Genomic DNA, 18,609 nt, shown 5'->3' with positions numbered 1-18,609 from the left:
TGCAACTCGCACAAATGATTGCAGTCTCAGGCAACTAAGTGTGTGTGTGTGTGAGTGTGTGTGTGCCTACATCTGTTGTTGACGAAAGCCTTAATGCCAGAAAGCTTTATTTGTGACAGTCTTTTTGCTGTGCCAATCTGCGACTCAGCATCTCCACTATATGGTAAGTAGCAACTTTCCTTTTCATAACATTGTCACATTCCATCCTGGATTTGCCATTGTTTGATTGTTATTACAAGGTGTAGAACTTTGCTTCTGCCATTTTTTCCCCAACATTTGAGGCTTTAACGAATCAAATTGGTTACACATGTATCACTCAAAGTATTTTCCACTGCTGGCCACTACTCTCTCCCATCTTTCGAGCAGTGTATGAATCCTGTGTCGAAAAAATTGTTCATCTTTGGAAGCAATCCACGATATCCAATTTGTGACTTCTTCACAAATTCGGAAGTGTTGGTCCGCCAGGCCATACACCATTGATCTACACAGGTGATAGTCAGAGGGAGCAATGTTTGGAGAATACGGCAGGTGGGGCAGGACTTCCCATTTTAATATTTCCTAGTACATTATGACCTGTTTTGCAACGTGCGGTCGAGAATTGTCATGCCACAAAATCACTTTTTCATGCCTCTTGCTGTATTGGGGCAATTTGTCTTTTAATGCTCTGCTCAAACGCATTAACTGCTTTCAATAATGAACAACTGTGATTGTTTCACTTGGTTTTAAGACCTCATAGTACACGACCCCGAGCTGGTCCTACCAAATACAGAGCATTATTTTGGAGCCGTGAATATTCGGTTTGGCCATCAACGTGGAAGCATGACCAGGATATCTCCATGATTTTTTGCATTTAGGGTTATCATAATGAACCCATTTTTGTCCCTGGTCACAATGCAATGCAGAAATCCCTTGTTTTTGCCTCTGAAACAACTGTTTACAAGCACACAAACGCCGTTCAACATTTCTTGGTTTCAGCTCACGCGGGACCCAAGTTCCTTCTTTCTGAATCATGCCCATAGCCTTGAGAAGTTTTGAAATAGCTTCCTGTGTCACTCCCACTTATCATGTCAATTCTTCTTGAGTTTGACGTGAGTCTTCACTCAGCAATGTCTCCAATTCTGCAGCTTCGAAAACATTCTCTCTTCCACCACTATGCCGGTCTACAATGTTGAAATCACCATTCTTGAAGTGTTGAAACCACTCACGACAGGTTCTTTCACTAATAGCATCCTAGTTATACATACTTAAGAGCATTTGATGAGACTCAGCTGCTGGTTTGTTCATACTGAAGGAAAACAGTAACAACTCCCGCAAATGGCGAGAATTATGCTCGTAAACTGACATTTTCAATCAAGAACAACTATATGATGCAGACACAAATCGACTAATGTTTGAATGAGGTTATGTTGACTGGGGTCCAAGCTAACTGCCTGATGCCTGATCTGTTTCTCTTGACTGCTACTTACCGTTGTCACCACCTACCAGCTAATGGTGGAAGCAAAGTTTACACCTTGTATTATTAATATTAAATTTACCCACATTCTCAGACCTCATATCATTTACTGTAGTGACATTTTTGCACCTAATGCTTTGTGTTTTTTGTTTACTATCCTCCATTCTGATGATTATTTACTCTATCTTGTGGCAGTTCATGGATGTTTTGCTTTGACCTTAGCTGCATAATTTCATACTTCATGCTGTCATTTTCTCTTCATAGGGCATTCATTACACACTTAAAACTTGAAATATGTACACTACGATTTGTGAATTCACTTTTGCACTTCATGTACACTGCCTTTTTAACAGATCACTGTAATTCATTTTATCAGTAAAATAACACAGGCCCTACACTTGCTCTTGTTGCCACTTCAATGATTTTTGTGTGAAGAGTCTCTGAGGGCAAACCATCAAAAATCAACTTCAGAAAGTTAGGCACAAATTAAATGAAGGGGAAGCAGCTTGAAGGGGACTACATGCATTGTAAAAAATGCATTATTAATTTGAAATAGTAATGAACTATGAAGATTATATCTTAACTATTCCTTGTGGGCTCCTGACTGCAGTAGCAGGTGGCATTATATATACACTGGTCTGCAAAACGTAAAGAGGAAAATAACTGTTGCATGATGTTTCATTGAAAGTAGGATATGGTTCCTAATAGATTAGTGTTCACCGTGGTTGGCAATGCTTGCTGTGCTATGAGCTCCAACACCAGTCTCCAGGTGCTGAGGAGTTCTTGTGGTAAGGTGTTCCATTACTCCAGCAGAGTGACTGACAAGTGCTTGATGGCCATTGGTACCTGTGGATGTGTTGCAATTCATCTTCCCAACACATCCTACACTTGATCGAAGGGTTTGAAGTTGGAGATATAAGCAAACCAGTCCAATCACTGAATATCTCTCATTGCAAGAGATATTTCACTTGCATTGTTCAATATGGTCCTACAGTTTCATCCACAAAAGTGAGTTCAGGGTCAAATGCACCACAGAAAAGACACATAGGTATGGAATACAGTTATACAATAATGTTGTCCAGTGAGTTGGAGATCAATATGCCCAAGCAACATTATGCCTTCCCACACTATACCACCCAGACCACCAGAATGACCATGTTTGACAACATTCCTGGGTGCATTATGTCTTCTCATCTGTTTCTGTCCACAATCACTATGGAGACTGAATCTGCTCTCATCTGAGAAGAGCACACAACACCACTCCTCATTGGTCCAGTGCCTACGCTCTTGGCACCATCACAAATCTCTGAACATGGTACACTCACAGGTCTACAACATTGTGACACTGAACTCCTTCCCCATATGCACCTTTTCAAGAGTGCATTTTGCCCTAACTTCATTTTGGTGGATGACAAAGTCCAATCACATCAAACTGTTCTGGTGGAGGAGCTCCTGGAATGAGACGATATTCAGCAGATGGACTGGTACCAGATTCCTAGTTAAATCCCAACGAGCACGTATGGAATGCATTGGGGAAATCCACAAGCACCAAGAACCATCCAGCAGTTGTCAATCACGCTGGTGGAAGAACGGAATGCCCTATCAAAAGAGCTAGTTACCAATCTTGTGGCCAGCAGGAGAACACATTGCACAGCATTTGTTGCCATCCCTGGTGATCACACAGCCTTTTATTGTCTTTGAATAAAAGTATCATTTCTGTCTGTCTCGGTGCATATTTCTTTCAGTTATCTTCTGTACTACACTGCAGCATTTATTTCTATGTATGATCCAAGTTTATTCAAGCTGTGTATCTTGACAGTGACACATCATGCAAAAGTTACTTTCATCCTTTGGTTTTGCACACCTGTGTAGCCCCCTAGCTTGGAGTGCTGCAGGATGTTATGAACTCCAGTGACAAGGGAGAGTGCTTCCTTTTGATGCAGTTAAAAAGCTTTGGTTCAGCTGTTGGCCTGGGAACATAAGTTCACAGACTCATAAACATATCAGGTGCACACTGCCATCATTCGGCATCTTAATGTGGTTCCTATCCATATTTCATGCCAGTAAGTCATCCAGCAAAGATCATTATGGGCACAGATGCATGCTTACATCTTGGATGACTATGTGATAAAAGACTTGGCCACTCTTCTTATATGTGGGTTTCTTTCTGATTGTTTGGTCTTGTCCCAGTTATAGACCTGCATTCTCATACACCAAGATTCTTCTATTCTGTACCACTGGTCAGAAGTAACCTAATTTGCCACCAACAGTGGCAGTTCAGAGCTCTCTTTCCTCCCAGTTTATATGTATTTCTCACGCACCCCTTCTGTCTACATCTTTGCCTACAACCATATTCTGCAAACCACAAATGTTAAGAGTCTCTTCCAACTGCTCATGGAGTATTGGAAGAATTATTGCTTGGCTCTGTGCACACAATAATTAGTACAATCTTTTCTCCATGGTTCTTACGGGAGCGATATGTATGGAGCTGAAGAATATCTCTCGATATTTCATTTAGTATTGGCTCTTGAAATTTTGTGAGCAGGCTATTGCAATATAATTTGCATCTATCTTCAGAAATCTTATCCATGATGCTTTCCCATGAGTCAAACAAACCTGTGAACATAGCAGACACCCTTCTTTACATATGTTCAATATTCACTGTTAGTTGTATTTGGTTTGTGTCTAGCACACTTGAACAACATTCTAAGATGGGATGCATAAGTTTTTCCTCTATAGACTCATTGTATTTTCCCAGTATCCTACCAATAAACTCAACTCTGCCACCTGCCTCACCTACAACCCACTCTATGTCATCATTCCATTTCAAATTCCTGTGAAGTGGTACACCCAGATGCTTGTATGAGTTAACTGACTCTAACTGTAAATCATTCATATTTGTAGTCATAGGATATTTTTTTTCACTTTATATGATGCATAATTTTTTTATCTGTATATTTACAGCAAGTTGCCAATATTTGCACCACTTTAAAATCTTATCAAGATCTGCCTTTTGTTCAGGATGAACAGTGGTAGGATTGGGATTACAAAGGATGATACTAACAGCCACATCAAGTTGATTGCCTCTGCCTTTTTCCCACTGTGATATATACATAAAGGCATGCAGTCAGGATTCAGGTGACCTGCGATTTATTCCCAGTTTGGAAATTACTGGTGTCCATGGCAACACACAGACTACCAACAGTGGTGATTCCACATAGGCAGCTTACATTCACTGTAAATGGCCTCCTGTGGAGTCAAATGACATGTAAATGTGTTTAGAGAGCAGAGCAAGATAAGTGATCTCCCATCCTACTACTGTGTTTCTTACAGCGGCTTTTCCTCAGACACTACTTCATTATTGATAAGTGCATCCACAAAAAGTCTGATGTACATTTAATATTGTCTGCCACATCATTAATGTACAACATGAACAATAAGGTTCCTGTCACACTTCCCTGGGACACACCTGAAGTTACTTCTACTTCTGCTGGGGACTCTCCATCCAAGATACATGCTGTGTCCTACTGACCAAAAAATATTCAATCAAGTCACAAATTTTGTTTGATAGCACATATAATCATACTTTCGTTAAGAAATTCTTGTGAATACTAAGTCAAATACTTTCATAATGTCAAGAAAAACTGCACATAATTATTTTCTTGATCCATACGTTTCAGGATATCATGTAAGTAAACCAGAAATTGGGTTTCATATTATCCCTGTTTCCATTCCAGAAACCATGCTAGTTGGCATGGAAAAGGCCATTCTGTTAGTTCATTACATTTGAGCTCAGAATAAGTTCCAGAAGTCTACAATAGACAGATATCAGTGAGACTGGACAGCAGTTGTTTACATCACTTCTGTTACACCTCTTGTAGACAGGTGTGATCTATGGACTTTATCAAGCACGGGCCACAGTATTTTGATCAAAATGTATACAGTATATTATGTTTAAAATGAGGGTTAACTCAGCTGAAAATTCTTTACAAAATCTGATAAGGATCCCTTAAGGACATGGTGCCTTACTTAATTAGAATGATTGTAACTATTTCTCAAATCTGTGTTCATTGGGTTTTATCACTGCATCCAAAAATCTCACAGCCTTATCCCATAGGTTTCCAGGCATCATATATATCCTTATACAGATGCGATTCTGGGGCTGTTTAACAGATAAAGCAGCAAACTGGGTTTTAATCACTCAAAAAGCAGTTCTCAGTACCATAAAATGCATGGTGTCCAGGTTTGTATTCACAGTACATGCAGCTGTGATGGATGATGGCAACAAGTAATGTTGTGACTTTCCTGGCTCCAGAAATTCATGGGAATGGACTGCTATCACTAGAACATTGATACCACTGGCAGTCACTGAATATATAACTGTATTGTAGAAGTATTTGTGACACCCTTGTAGAGAGTAGTCATCACAGCATATGATCTAGTTTCAGCAGAGTATACACTATCACTAACATTGTGTAGGAGTCAACAATAAATCATAATTGTTACTGAGTGGCATAAGACATCTCACATGGATTTCAATTTAGAAAAAAGGAATTTACTGGATGGAAATAAATCTCATTGCTGTACAACCAAATTTTATCATGAGCACAGGTTAACAAGAGTGGAACATTTTACCCAGTTTACCTCGAGTGAGTGAGAGAGAGAGAGAGAGAGAGAGAGAGAGAGAGAGAGAGAGAGAGAGAGAGAGTGATTAAGTTTTGAGGGAGGTGGGAAATAGGAGGGTGTAATATGTGGTCTGATCACTGATCTTCTGGCAATGTGAGTGTCTATCGGCCTCTTACAAGGGAAAATGATTCTGTTACACTATGTAGCTCTTCAAGCAGTTAATGAATGTAAATGTGGTTGCTGTCTCTCTACTGGTTTCAAAATTCTGGCACTATTCTTTCTGCTCAAATTCTCATTTTAGTTTTACTTTTCCATTTATTCTATGAATTATTCCACTATTTCTGGATTATGCTTAAAATAGTTGATATGAATATTCATTTTATGTCTTGTCACTATGTTGTAGTCTACATCTACATTTACATCTACATCCTTACTCCACAAGCCAACTGACGGTGTGTGGCGGAGGGTACCTTGAGTACCTCTATCAGTCCTCCCTTCTATTCCAGTCTCGTATTGTACGCCGAAAGAAGGTTTGTCGATATGCCTCTGTGTGGGCTCTAATCTCTCTGATTTTATGCTCATGGTCTCTTTGCGAGACATACGTAGGAGGGAGTAATATACTGCTTGACTCCTCAGTGAAGGTACGTTCTCGAAACTTCAACAAAAGCCTGCACCGAGCTACTGAGCGTCTCTCCTGCAGTGTCTTCCACTGGAGTTTATCTATCATCTCCGTAACGCTTTCGCGATTACTAAATGATCCTGTAATGAAGCACGCTGCTCTCCGTTGGATCTTCTCTATCTCTTTATCAACCCTATCTAGTACGGATCCTACACTGCTGAGCAGTATTCAAGCAGTGGGCGAACAAGCGTACTGTAACCTACTTTCTTTGTTTTCGGATTGCATTTCCTTAGGATTATTCCAATGAATCTCAGTCTGGCATCTGCTTTACCGACGATCAACTTTATATGATTATTCCATTTTAAATCACTCCTAATGCGTACTCCCAGATAATTTATGGAATTAACTGCTTCCAGTTGCTGACCTGCTATATTGTAGCTAAATGATGAGGGATCTTTCTTTCTATGTATTCGCAGCACATTACACTTGTCTACATTGAGATTCAATTGCCATTCCCTGCACCATGTGTCAATTCTCTGCAGATCCTCCTGCATTTCAGTACAATTTTCCATTGTTACTACCTCTCGATATACCACAGCATCATCCGCAAAAAGCCTCAGTGAACTTCCGATGTCATCCACAAGGTCATTTATGTATATTGTGAATAGCAATGGTCCTACGACACTCCCCTGCGGCACACCTGAAATCACTCTTACTTCGGACGAATTCTCTCCATTGAGAATGACATGCTGCGTTCTGTTATCTAGGAACTCTTCAATCCAATCACACAATTGGTCTGATAGTCCATATGCTCTTACTTTGTTCATTAAACAACTGTGGGGAACTGTATCGAACGCCTTGCGGAAGTCAAGAAACATGGCATCTACCTGGGAACCCGTGTCTATGACCCTCTGAGTCTCGTGGACAAATAGTGCGAGCTGGGTTTCACATGATCGTCTTTTTCAAAACCCAAGCTGATTCCTACAGAGTAGATTTCTAGTCTCCAGAAAAGTCATTATACTCGAACATAATATGTGTTCCAAAATTCTACAACTGATAGACGTTAGAGATATAGGTCTATAGTTCTGCACATCTGTTCGACGTCCCTTCTAGAAAATGGGGATGACCTGTGCCCTTTTCCAATCCTTCGGAATGCTACGCTCTTCTAGAGACCTACGGTACATCGCTGCAAGAAGGGGGCAAGTTTCTTCACGTACTCTGTGTAAAATCGAACTGGTATCCCATCAGGTCCTCTTTTGAGCGATTTTAATTGTTTCTCTATCCCTCTGTCGTCTATTTAGATATCTACCATTTTGTCATCTGTGAGACAATCTAGAGAAGGAACTACAGTCCAGTATTCCTCTGTGAAACAGCTTTGGAAAAAGACATTTAGTATTTCGGTCTTTAGTCTGTCATCCTCTGTTTCAGTACCATTTTGGTCACAGAGTGTCTGGACATTTTGTTTTGATCCACCTACCGCTATGACATAAGACCAAAATTTCTTTAGAAAAAGCTCACTTTTAATTATCTTATGTCATAGTTTTTTCCCGTAATATAGTCCCCAGCAAGTTATTAATGTAACCAGGTACAAATTTTGTTATATTATTTTGTGTTATGTTATAGTGTATTGAATTGGCCAAGTACTCTCCTATATGATCTTTAATAAGATTTAACATGTGGCTTATTCTTATATAGTGTCCAATGAGATAATTATTCAAAGCAAGTTATACATCCCTTGAACATTGTATTAAACTGATTGATGGTGTACCACAATCCTTACAGAATTCCAAATGTTAGTTTTAAATCTGATGGTGCGCTAATTCAGTACGATACACTTAATATACAATACCATCAACAACTACAAATGTCATTGAAACACCGGTGCTTAATAGAAGAGCTGCTTCCCCTCTGAAAGTTCCAAAAATGCCATGACAATGTGGAACACAACTGATGCAAACATTGGAAATCTTCACTCTTGCTGCCACTGAAAAGATACATGTGGCCCATAACTACCAAGCCTCTCTGTGGTGTCATACGGACTGTCCCTAGAATATATTTACAATGGTGTGTAATATATTAAGTACTTCAAATTCATCGATGTTATTAGAGTGCAGTACAGGTTGTTTCAAAAATAATTTTACAAACTTCGGGGACAGGTTCCTTACACCAAAACAAGAAAGAAAGTTCATATTAACACATGTCTGAAAATCCTTCATTTTCAAGTTATTAATGAGTTGACAATTTAGGTGATTGCAGCTAATCAACACATAAACTCATTGTAAATGCTCAACATCTCCTGTGCGCTCAATGAATCCTAAGTAAAAAGTTGTTAGTCAAAGTCATTATAAAATATATAATAGTGAAACATCATTTACACCTGCACAAAGAACTGACTGTCACTTCCTTTCAAATACTCCCTAATGGTTTTGAATATTTTTGCAGGCTTCTGTGACAGGTTGATGAAGAGTTTCTGCATTCAGGTGGTCTGCTGAATAGACCAATTGTTTAAGATACCCCAAAAATAATCATGCAAAAAGACAGAGGTTGGAGAACATGCAGGTCCTTCTCCACCTACCAATCTCTCACAGCAGATACCAGCCAGTGCATCTCGAACACAGACTGAAATGTGCTGGAGCTCCATCATCCATAAACCACATGTTTCTACTTATTTGCAGTGGCATGTATTTTAACAGGTCTTGGAGGCTGGTCTGGATGAAGTCCCTGTAGAGAGTACCTATAAGATGAATTGCTTGGAGAACATATGGCCCTATCAGTTAACTTCGATTCCAGCCCACACATTAATCTTCAAATGATGCCGATGTCTAGCCTGTATTTTAGCAGAAGGATTGTAATTGGCCCTTATTTGTTGGTCATGGAAATTTGTTATTTCATCTCTCCCGAATGATGCCTCATTTGTAAACAAATCTGAAGACACATACACACAAACAATGTACTGCCAGTTTGTGCAACAGTCCATCAGCAAAAGTTCGCCTTGGTGGGTGTTCAGCAGGAGTAAGACCCTGGGCACATTGAAAATGATATGGATACATAAGTTGCTCATGAAGTATCCCCCATGCTGAACTTGGGGTTGTACCAGGTGCCAGGGCCCCTTGTCTTATGCTGATACCTGGCTATTCTTCGACAACCTGTGGAACATGCTCTTCCTGGTTACGCATATGACTAATATATGGTCTTCCTCAGAAATAGTCTGTGGCACTACGTATCCTGTCTCAGCAACTCGACATTATGTGGCACCAAAGGTTGGCTGACATGGCTGTCTTTAGTCTGGAAGTGCCATATGATACAGCCCGCAGCCTCACATCCATTACCGTTCATGTGACTATATACAAAAATTGTGTCTGTCTGTTTGCAAAGTATATATCCTGCCAGGTTTTAGTAGAGCACTTCCAGTTAATTCATTACCTGTACACAGTGGACATGTTGGATCCTAGTAAATGAAAAATGTAAACAAGTCTGCCTGGCAAGAAAGTGCCATCTAGTATAGGATGAGTGCAAGGGTAAGTGAAGTTGATATGAAGGGCTTATTTCAATAGTGGTCCAAGTCCATTTTTGTTCATTTTGAGATACAGAGTCCTGAAGTTAAATGAGTGCTGAAAAATCTGCAGTTGAGATACCAGAAATATTCAAGTATATGGCTTCTTGCTAGAGATGAACCTTTCTTTCTGTTTGTTTGGATCATTAATTTCAGAAGCACATTGACAGAAAAGTGGAGGTAATGGACTTGTACCACTACTGAAATAAGCCCTTCATATGTTGTATCTGGAAAGCCACTGAACATCAACTTTCAGACATTTGTTTACATGAACTTTTTCTTCTCATTTTGGTATACACAACCTTTCCCCAAAATATGTAAAAGTATTTTTGAAAAACTTCATATGTTAGCACTGGGCATCAATCTCACTGTTTCTTTCAAGTCCCCCAGGTTATATATTTACAATAAAAGAAACTCCCTATGGGCACAGTTTTGGGAATCCATCACTGGTATTGACCTCAGGTACCAAATATATGGATTCATTTACACAGAGTATGATTACCGTATCACCTATCAATCAGTATTAGGTTGCTGGATGATTTTTGACATTGATTTCAATGAAATATTAACTAAGTTCCTTGCAAAAATCATTGGGGTCTGTAACAGATTTTTTCTGCTGTAAAATATATATATGGTATGGGTATTACCCTTACCCCCCACCCCTTTGCCCAACTGCTCAAACATATTCCAGCAAAATGTTTTTCCCTCCTCAGAAGGATTTTGTATTAATTTCAACATCAGTATCAGTATTAAGAATAAGGATTAGCCTTGAGATAATGAATAATAGTATTTTTACTGTTTTGTATTTAAGGTGCTTTCTGAAAAATATCACCATAGTCAAATCAAACTATAAAACTATTGTTTCTCTTTCCTTGGAGAGTCAAGAAGTTTCTCACAAATTCTTAACTCTGTCTCACCCTTATAAAATGTTTTCACTGCACCAGTAGCAGACAAGTTACTGTTCATTCACTGTTCTGTATAAATGATGTTTTTACTTTTGAATACCATGAAACTACACCAACAAACCTGCTCTGTCCATCTTTGAAACTCATCTCCAAGTTTTTGTAGAAGTCCCTCAGCTGAAGCAATTGTTTTATGAGCATGTGAAAGTTTTATCTCAAGTTCTGCTGCTTCTCTAGTGTACAAGTTCAACTGCTGTCGCAATTCTGCCACTTTGTGATCCACGCCTGTTAGTTCACCACTCAATTCAGTTACTTGTTTCTCCGCTGCCTGTTGAAAGAAACAATTACACTTTATCAATGTGAGTTTTATTCTAGTCTTAGTGTAATTATTATTATTCAAAAAAATCATTTGTACTATTATTAATAAATTGATGATGCAACATCATTGTATTTCTTTCATCTACATCTACATCTACATCTACATGATTACTCTTCAGTTCACAGTTAAATGCATGGCAGAGCATTCAGCAAACCACCTTCAAGCCTTTTCTCTGCTATTCGCTCTTCAACAATACATGGGAAAAACAAACACTTAAATCTTTCTGTGCAAGCTCTGATTTCTTTTATTTTATTATGATGATCATTTCTCCCTAGGTAGGTGTGCACCATCAAATTATTTTTGCATACATATGAAAAAGTTGGTGATTGATCTTTCTTGAGGAGATCCTGGGGCAACCAAAATTGCCACTCCAATTTCACGATAATACAAAAAGAGTTGCCCTTCTTTCAACTTTTTTGATGTCCTCCATCAATTCTATCTGATGCCGATCCCACACCATGCAGCAGTACTCCAGAAACGGATGGACAAGCATAGTGTAAGCAGTCTCTTTAGCAGACCTTTCGCATTTTTTAAATGTTATGCCAATGAATCACAGTCATTGGTTCTCTTTCCCCACAACATTATTATTATTTTTTTTTTGTTATTCATTTGTTTATTTATTTGCTTGTTTGCTGCCCACCTAACAATCAGTTTTGATACACTGTCATAGATTTTAGTTCACATATACAAAGGTTTAGTTAACATACAAAGAGACTTTATAACTTGAAATATATAAGCACACATTGATCAGAAATTAGCATTTTTGTGTTGAAAAAACAAACTTATTAGTTATATGATAATTCCAGTTTAAGTTATTGTAATTGTAAAACCAAGTAATTAGTTGAATTCACAGCCTTTAGATTTGTGTAATTTATTGTGTAACCAAAAATTAGCGGATTCCTTTCAGTAGTCATATAGAGGACTTCGTATTTTTCAATCTTTAGGTCACTTTTCCCATTACATATATTTCTTGTCGAAATCATTTTGCAACAGATTTTGATCGATCTGATGAGTTTACATGACAGTAAATTTGCAAGCAGTGTAAGAAGGCTGCTCAAATTGTCTCATAAACTATTTACGTAGATCAGGAACAGCAGTGGGCCTACAATACTTCATTGTGGGCATGCAAAATAATACTTCTGTTGTACTCAATGACTTTCCATGAGTTACTAGGAATCGTGACTTTCTGGCAGGAAATCAGAAATCCAGTTGCCCAACTGGGATGATACTCCCTAGGCATGCAATTTGCTTAGAAGTCATTTGTGAGGAAAGATGTCAAAACCCTTGAGGAAATCTAAAAATTTGGAGTTAATTTGATATTTGCTGTTGATAGAACTCATTACTTCATGAGAACAAAGATCTAGTTGTGTTTCACAAGAATATTATGTTTTTAATTAGTGTTAGTTATTTGTCAGTAAATCACTTTCTTAGAAGTAATCAACAGTCAGACACAGTATATGTTTCAAAATCCTACTGCAAATTGACATTAGTGATATGGGTCTGTAATTCATTGGATTACTCATATTTTCTTTTTTAAGTATTGGTGTGACCTGTGCAACTTTCCAGCCACTGAATATGGATGTTTTGACTAGTGAGTAGTTGTACATGACTGCTAAGTAAGGATCTACTGTATCAGCATACACTGAAAGGAACCTAACTGATGTACAATCTGGACCAGAAGTCTTCCCTTTGTTAAGTGATTTAAACAGCTTCACTACACTATTTTAGCCACATTGGCACTTGTTCTTGATTCCAATTCTGGAATATTTATTTTGCCTTCTTTAATGAAGAAATTTTGGTAAACTGTCTTTAGTAACAATGCTTTAGTGGTACTGTCATCAATAATATTGCCATTGTCACTGCACAGTGAAGGTATTGGTTGCATCTTACATTTGATACGACCAGACCTCTTTGGGTTTTCTGCCAGATTTTGAGATTTGTTGTGGAAACTATTAAAAGCATATTGCACTGAAGACTGTGCTGAATTTTGAGTTTCTGTGAATCTTCGTCAATGCTGGAGCTGTCGCATTCTCTTAAATTTGGCATAATTTTTTCATTGCTTCTGAAATAGTGTTCTGACCTGTTTAGTGTACAATGGGAAATAAGTACCATCTCTTACAAATTTATTTGGTACATCTCTTTAAATTTCTGTTGAAACTATTTCTTTGAAATTAAGCCAAATCTGGTCTCTGCTTACATAGTCGGACTGGAACGAGTGGAGACTGTCTCTTAGGAAGGCATCCAGTCAAGTTTCATCCGCTTTTTTAAATACATATATTTTGTGTTTAGTTCTCGTGGGTTTGCATGTCATGTTATTCAGTCTTGCAACAATGACATTATGGTCATTAATCCCTGTATCCATCATGATGTTCTCTATTTGCTCACGATTATTTGTTGCTATGAGGTCTGCTTTGAGCAGAGTCCTGAATTAATCATTCAAAATATTTTCTGAGAAAGCATTTGGTAGGATTCTGGATGTCGTTTCAAGTCTACCACTTGCTTTCACATGTGTATATGATTTACTGGCATTCTATATGTGTTGCAGCTAGCAGTGAGCTACTACAGTATTCCAAGTAAATTGGTTGTAACTTCTATGTAGAATTCTGGACATAGTGAGGTATCTGAAGTGGCAGTTAAGCTCAAGAATATCTTCTGTTACTGAAGGATATCTTATGACTATACTCATGTTAACAAATGCCTTGTGATCTACAATAACACTGTATATATACATTGGGAACTTGTTCTTCAGTCATAAAAATATTTGTCACTATGCTTGGAAGTAGTACAAGTTTATATGCCAACTAGCTCTGCAGATGATGAAGAAATTGATGAAATGTATGATGAGATAAGAGAAATTATTCAGGTAGTGAAGGGAGGCAAAAATTTAATAGTCAGGGGAGACTGGAATTCGAGAGTACGAAAAGGGAGAAAAGGAAACATAGTAGATGAATACGGATTTGGGGTAAGAAATGAAAGAGGAAGCCGTCTGGTAGAATTTTGCACAGAGCATAACTTAATCATAGCTAACACTTGGTTCAAGAGTCATAAAAGGAGGTTGTAAACATGGAAGATCCTGGAGATACTAAAAGATATCAGATAGATTATATAATGGTAAGACAGAGATTTAGAAACCAGGTTTTAAATTGTAAGACATTTCCAGGGGCAGATGTGGACTCTGACCACAATCTATTGGTTATGAACTGTAGATTAAAACTCAAGAAACTGCAAAAAGGTGGGAATTTGAGGAGATGGGACCTGGATAAACTGACTAAACCAGAGGTTGTACAGAGTTTCAGGGAGAGCATCAGGGAACAATTGACAGGAATGGGAGAGAGAAATACAGGAGAGGAAGAACGGGTAGCTTTGAGGGATGAAGTAGTGAAGGCAGCAGAGGATCAAGTAGGTAAAAAGACGAGGGCTAGTAGAAATCCCTGGGTAATAGAAGAAATATTGAATTTAATTGATGAAAGGAGAAAATACAAAAATGCAGTAACTGAAGCAGGCAAAAAGGAATACAAACCTCTAAAAAATGAGATCGACAGGAAGTGCAAAATGGCTAAGCAGGGATGGCTAGAGGACAAACGTAAGGATGTAGAGACTTATCTCACTAGGGGTAAGATAGATACTGCCTACAGGAAAATTAAAGAGACCTTTGGAGAAAAGAGAACCACTTGTATGAATATCAAGAGCTCAGGTGGAAACCCAGTTCTAAGCAAAGAAGGGAAAGCAGAAAGGTGGAAGGAGTAAATATAGGGTCTATACAGGGGCAATGTACTTGAGGACAATATTATGGAAATGGAAGAGGATGTAGACGAAGATGAAATAGGAGATATCATATAGCGTGAAGAGTTTGACAGAGCACTGGAAGACCTGAGTCTAAACAAGGCCCCGGGAGTACACAACATTCCATTAGAACTACTGACGGCCTTGGGAGAGCCAGTCCTGACAAAACTCTACCATCTGGTAAGCAATATGTATGAAACAGGTGAAATACCCTCAGACTTCAAGAAGAATGTAATAATTCCAATCCCAAAGAACTATCAGTTTAATAAGTCACAGCTGCAAAATACTAACGTGAATTCTTTACAGACAAATGGAAAAACTGGCAGAAGCCGACCTCGGGGAAGATCAGTTTGGATTCCGTAGAAATGTTGGAACACGTGAGGCAATACTGACCCTAGACTTAACTTAGAAGAAAGATTAAGGAAAGGCAAACTTATGTTTCTAGTATTTGTAGACTTAGAGAAAGCTTTTGACAATGCTGACTGGAATACTCTCTTTCAAATTCTGAAGGTAGCAGGGGTAAATTACAGGGAGCGAAAGGCTATTTACAATTAGTACAGAAACCAGATGGCAGTTATAAGAGTCGAGGGGCATGAAAGGGAAGCAGTGGTTGGGAAGGGAATGAGACAGGGTTGTAGCCTCTCCCCGACGTTATTCAATCTGTATATTGAGCAAGCAGTAAAGGAAACGAAAGAATAATTCGAAGTAGGTATTAAAATCCATGGAGAAGAAATAAAAACTTTGAGGTTCACCGATGACATTGTAATTCTATCAGAGACAGCAAAGGACTTGGAAGAGCAGTTGAACGGAATGGGTAGTGTCTTGAAAGGAGGATATAAGATGAACAACAACAAAAACAAAACAAGGATAATGGATTGTAGTTGAATTAAATCGGGTGATGCTTGTAATGCCGGAAATGCATATCCTCCTATTTCCATCTATTGTACTATAAATTCTTTTCCTTATTTTGTCACCTGAAGATATGAGACAATTCTGTCTCTTTATATATTGTCATCATTTTACTATTTGTATATATATATTTATGCAGCTATGTCGACGTATAATTGGTTTGTTTTGTAAATATTATTTGTATTTTACGCTGGGTCTTGCCTAGGGAAAAGTATGCTGTCGAACGAATACATCGATAGGTTGTGTGGAGAACAAAAGTGTTTAGGATCTTTGGTAGTGTGAACTCGGCCGCGTGGAGCGCGGGCAGAGCAGGGGGAGTCTGGCGGGAGTAGTTCAGTGGAGCAGGTGTGTTGTGTGATGCTCCTGCGAGTTGCCACGCTTTCGGGGTTTGGCAGCATGTAATTGCGCTCGAATTTCTATGATAGTTTCTGACACGGTGTCGTGGACGGGAAGCATTAGCTGGCGCACATTTAGAGCCCGTTTCACCTGGTGACCGTGTCGAGAAGAAGGCATGCCAACATCCAGCTTCTGCAACAGCGACGGCCGACAATGAGTGACTGTCGCCACCTATTCGATCGACGGCTTGAAACCTTCAATCAACCAACAAGGAAGACTGGAAGCACGTAAAGTTTTAGAACCGTATGGCAGACCTCAGCTTTTCAAACTGTTCCATTTGCATAACTATAATTACAGCAAATTAGCATGAACATTTCTCGCTCATTGTCCCAATTGCATTACCAAGCAGGGTCCCTTCCTTTTCCAGAATGAACACGAGTGTCGTTGAAATTCAAACGCCAGCATTAAAGTAATATTATTCCATTTCACTGCTTTAATTTCAAAGTTCAGTTAAAGTATTCGTAGCTGGCTACAATATTTAGATTACACAAGCACAAATTAAGAGTGCGAGTTTTGTTACCGTATTTTAGCTTACCTGTGACTGCAGCTCAGCTTGGTAAGTATTAAATTTTACTATTATTAATTGTTCAGAATCATTTAATTCAAGTTCAAAGCTAAATCTCTTATTTCTAAATTGCGTAGATTCAAGTAGCTTTTGAAATGATTATTGAGGTAGCCCAAGGCTAACCGTATTTTACTCAATTTCGATGTGCTTCAGAAACAAAGCTTCTATTCATTTCAGTCACTAAATTAACTTTCACTTTCCGGTTTTATTAATTCTTTTGCTAAATTAAGTCAGAGTTTTCACACTTCACGTGTCAACCTTCAGTTGCCACACTTCTAGTGCTAATTATATGAGTAATAACCTTTCTTTTTCAGTTACTATAGTAATTGTCCATAGGACTGGCGACCGTTATTTCCCCCAAATCTCTAATATCTATTTACAGCTAGTTAATTGTTAATGTAATGGCCACACATTTACTTTCTTTATTAACTTTACCCCTTTTCAAAATTAATATCCACCAGTTTCATTTGCATTTTTCCTTTCATTTAGATGTAACCATTTCCTCCCTCTTTACCGATAGATTAACTTCGGTGACAATTGCTTTTCCCAAATTTCCATTTGGTACACGCAGTTTAATTTTTCACTGTCATTAAGGTCGATAAGTGAGGGGGAGGTTACATGCTGAGGGATTACATTAGGAAATGAGACACTTAAAGTAGTAAAGGAGTTTTGCTATTTGGGGAGCAAAATAACTGATGATGGTCGAAGTAGAGAGGATATAAAATGTAGACTGGCAATGGCAAGGAAAGCGTTTCTGAAGAAGAGAAATTTGTTAACATCGAGTATAGATTTAAGTGTCAGGAAGTCGTTTCTGAAAGTATTTGTATGGAGTGTAGCCATGTATGGAAGTGAAACATGGACGATAAATAGTTTAGACAAGAAGAGAACAGAAGCTTTTGAAATGTGGTGCTACAGAAGAATGCTGAAGATTAGATGGGTAGACCACATAACTAATGAGGAGGTATTGAATAGAATTGGGGAGAAGAGGAGTTTGTGGCACAACTTGACAAGAAGAAGGGACCAGTTGGTAGGACATGTTCTGAGGCATCAAGGTATCAAAATTTAGCATTGGAGGGCAGCTTGGAGGGTAAAAATCTTAGAGGGAGACCAAGAGATGAATACACTAAGCAGATTCAGAAGGATGTAGGTTGCAGTACGTACTGGGAGATGAAGAAGCTTGCTCAGGATAGAGTAGCATGGAGAGCTGCATCAAACTAGTCTCAGGACTGAAGACCACAACAACAACAACAATGCTTGGAAAGCCAGAGATCTCAAATCTATCAGTGAATATACCATGTCAACTGAAAAATTAAGAAAATTATTTCAAAATGTAAGTCTATGATACAGAATGTGACCAGTATTTGGAGAAAGCAGATATATCACTGAAAACTAAGTGCTACAAGAAAAAAGTAGCAGTACCAGAG

At 38.5% G+C, this 18,609-nt stretch overlaps 1 protein-coding gene across 1 annotated transcript in view; it reads right to left on the bottom strand.

Annotated features, from left to right (window-relative positions):
* LOC124777773 (cytoplasmic dynein 2 heavy chain 1) overlaps nt 1-18,609 on the bottom strand; it is an 829,086-nt gene that overhangs the window by 193,178 nt on the left and 617,299 nt on the right. The window contains exon 53 of the mRNA XM_047253283.1: nt 11,278-11,481. Coding sequence (XP_047109239.1) covers nt 11,278-11,481 — 204 coding nt within the window. The remainder of the gene's footprint in view (nt 1-11,277; nt 11,482-18,609) is intronic.

This window comes from Schistocerca piceifrons, chromosome 2 (genome assembly GCF_021461385.2).
Source record: "Schistocerca piceifrons isolate TAMUIC-IGC-003096 chromosome 2, iqSchPice1.1, whole genome shotgun sequence".
Classification (NCBI taxonomy): Eukaryota; Metazoa; Arthropoda; class Insecta; order Orthoptera; family Acrididae; genus Schistocerca; species Schistocerca piceifrons.
This window is presented reverse-complemented; position numbering and strand designations above follow the sequence as displayed.